The 2,867-nt window shown below is 37.8% G+C and overlaps 1 protein-coding gene across 1 annotated transcript; it reads right to left on the bottom strand.

Moving 5' to 3' along the window:
• Nucleotides 1-1,468: 1,468 nt before the first annotated feature.
• On the bottom strand, nucleotides 1,469-2,582 carry LOC103523464 (V-type proton ATPase subunit E-like). Its single transcript, XM_017449240.2, has 2 exons — nucleotides 2,403-2,582; nucleotides 1,469-2,299 (listed from the first exon to the last, which is right to left on the bottom strand). The coding sequence occupies exons 1-2, from the start codon at nucleotides 2,466-2,468 to the stop codon at nucleotides 1,685-1,687; spliced, it is 681 nt and encodes a 226-aa protein (XP_017304729.1). The 5' UTR covers nucleotides 2,469-2,582; the 3' UTR covers nucleotides 1,469-1,684.
• Nucleotides 2,583-2,867: the final 285 nt, after the last annotated feature.

The raw sequence follows: 2,867 nt of genomic DNA, 5'->3' as shown, positions 1-2,867 counted from the left end.
GCACAAACACGATACGCACACACCAGAGTATATTCGATACGCTCACGACTACTCTGCGATGAACCAAACATCTGACGTCGCCTTCCCTGCCCGCACTCTTCAGGACGCTGTGTACCACGATCGCGATTCCGCGTTCACTCTTCTCATCCAACCACTGTAAACTTTGTTATTTTGTTTCCCAGGACTATAGGTCGACCGCGGAAACCAAGAACCACGTCTGCCAGGAATACCACACTTTAAAGCCCTTGGGAAATGCCGCCCTAATCCTTGTTATTTATTTTTTATAATAATCTTTATAACAAACGGCAAAAAAACTTGTTTTTCTCATCAACATCATGACAGTTCCAATACTGATAGCATTTACCGACATATCCAACCTGGCACGATTTAACCACCCACCGCCCTAGCGCTGTCAACAATTGTAGTCAACTATTCATCAATAATATATATCAAATCACTGATGAGCAATCAACTATACAACAGGGCATTCTCAGAAAGCGTGTGAATACTTCTAAATCTCTTCACTAGACTTAAAAATCTGGTTAAGAGGATAGTTGCCTCATCTGCTCTGACGACACCTCGAAGCCAAGTCCTCAACCGGTAACATGTCGATGTACAGCGCCAGTTGGACACACCTGGTTCTAACTTGAACAGAAATAAAATGATAAAAAAACAGCCACTAGCTTTTCAATGCATTACGAAACCTTTCTAAGAGCAAAACTATTGGCTTGTTAAAGTAATAATCGCTGGTTTTGAGTAGCTATCTAGAGTTAATCGTGAAGCTCCATGAAAAACCTAAACCAAGGACATGCACCTCCACTGAGGTATATAAGATTTATAACATCCCACCAGTTTCTAGAAGATGACATCATGCACTCTGTTTCTTAATTACTTGTATACCTATAATTCTACTACAGGGATCAGTCAACCAAGGGAGGAACAACCCTGTGTGACAGTTATTGGATTGATAACCACTCATTCTCTTGATGAACTTACATTCACCTATCTTAAATAATAAATTTTTAGGAAAGCTTTACTTCCAAAGGAATACTCCTCAAGAGTAATAAAGTCCAAGAACTATCCCATCCAGAATACCTCCTGCAGGAAAAAAGATATAATGAAGATATCATATTTTGTGACAACAAAGATAGGATAATAATTTATCATAAAATAAAAAGTTGAATAAAAACAGTGATGATTTTAAAATAATGAACGGAGTAATTAAGAATGAGTGACACAAACTAGAGAGAAACATGAGATCTAATACCACAAGATTTAACTTATCACAAATTTAACCACTACTTGATACATAAGAATCAGAAATGGACTAAGATGAAGCATAGGAGAAACAATATCTCTGATTTTCACAAACACAATGGAGTGACCCGATTATAAATGTGAAAAGTAATAATCTGATAAAATGATGAGTAAATAAAAAGAAATTTAAATTTACAACAGATTATAATTAGATGGATAAAGAGGCAATGGACATTTTAATGATCCATTTCAACCCTATAGATTGGTACCTCTATTGAGGTCAAAAGGGAGTTCATCTATGAGGGGTTGGTATGAAACTAAGCAACACGACCAGTGCAAATTGTATTGCAACAACAAATAATCCAAACATGTAACCTCAACAAAAACATAAATGGAATGTACATAATGTGACAAACAATGATTGGCCTTAATCATCAAATTTACGGTTTGGATTACGTCCAAATATAGCAACTCTGATATCAGGAATAATCTGCTGTGCTATCAGCTCCAATCTAGCTTCCAAAGTATTACTGATTTTTATTTTTCCTCTCTGTGCCAAGAGCTCAATTCCTCCAGTGGTATCAACAGGTAAAAATTGATCATTATCCAATTTCAAGTTTACTTCTTTTCCAGCAACATCTTGGTATGCTTTGGCAACATTAGGTAAAACTGCATTTACAATGTCCTTATCAACTTCACGGGAACGGATCAACACATTAGGCTCCAATAATTGCAGTAAACCTTGAATAATCAATTTCTCAATGAGCTGGGTGTACTTATCACGGTTCTTGGTAACCTCACCCAGTCTCTTCCTTGCTTCATCCAATACATTTCGGACATGATCTTCCCTTACCTTTAGAGCCTTGAGACGTGCCTGGTTAAGCATGTTCGAGGATTGAATTTTCTTTTGCAATTCAACCTGCTTTTCTTTCCTGTCATAGTATTCCATAATCTTCAGACGTTGGTGTTGCACCAAACGCCCCTTTTCGATGTTGAATTCTTCCTCTGCTTTCGCATCGATTTCCTCGGCTTTTTCATTGGCCTCTTGCTCAATGAAAGCCATCATGTGCTTGATTTGCTTCTGAACATCCGCATCGCTTAAAGCCATGATTGAAAAAAGATATTAACTCACCAATAGCATTGGCCTCTTGCTCAATGAAAGCCATCATGTGCTTGATTTGCTTCTGAACATCCGCATCGCTTAAAGCCATGATTGAAAAAAGATACTCACCAAAAGTATATATAGGTAACAGAAAAGAAAAACTTTCAAATTCCAAGCTGGAAAAAATTGCACTGATAACTTGGATTGATTACCTACGCCCAATCTCTTGAAGTCTTGACCTTGACTCCCAATCAATCAGCTGTTTAGTTACAATGTTGCCAGGACACATTTTTACGTAGTCGTATTTTTTTATATTCGTTTTTGCAGGATCTCTTGAAGTCTTGACCTTGACTCCCAATCAATCAGCTGTTTAGTTACAATGTTGCCAGGACACATTTTTACGTAGTCGTATTTTTTATATTCGTTTTTGCAGAGGCCGTGGTTATGAACAGGGCCATCGTAGGCCATCGTCGGCCTTTTTGCGTGTAAAGTTGGCGGGAAATTCGAA

Source organism: Diaphorina citri, unplaced genomic scaffold, assembly GCF_000475195.1.
Source record: "Diaphorina citri unplaced genomic scaffold, Diaci psyllid genome assembly version 1.1 scaffold23832, whole genome shotgun sequence".
NCBI lineage: Eukaryota > Metazoa > Arthropoda > Insecta > Hemiptera > Psyllidae > Diaphorina > Diaphorina citri.
The sequence above is the reverse complement of the archived record's forward strand: the minus strand, read 5'-3'. Positions and strand labels throughout refer to the sequence as shown.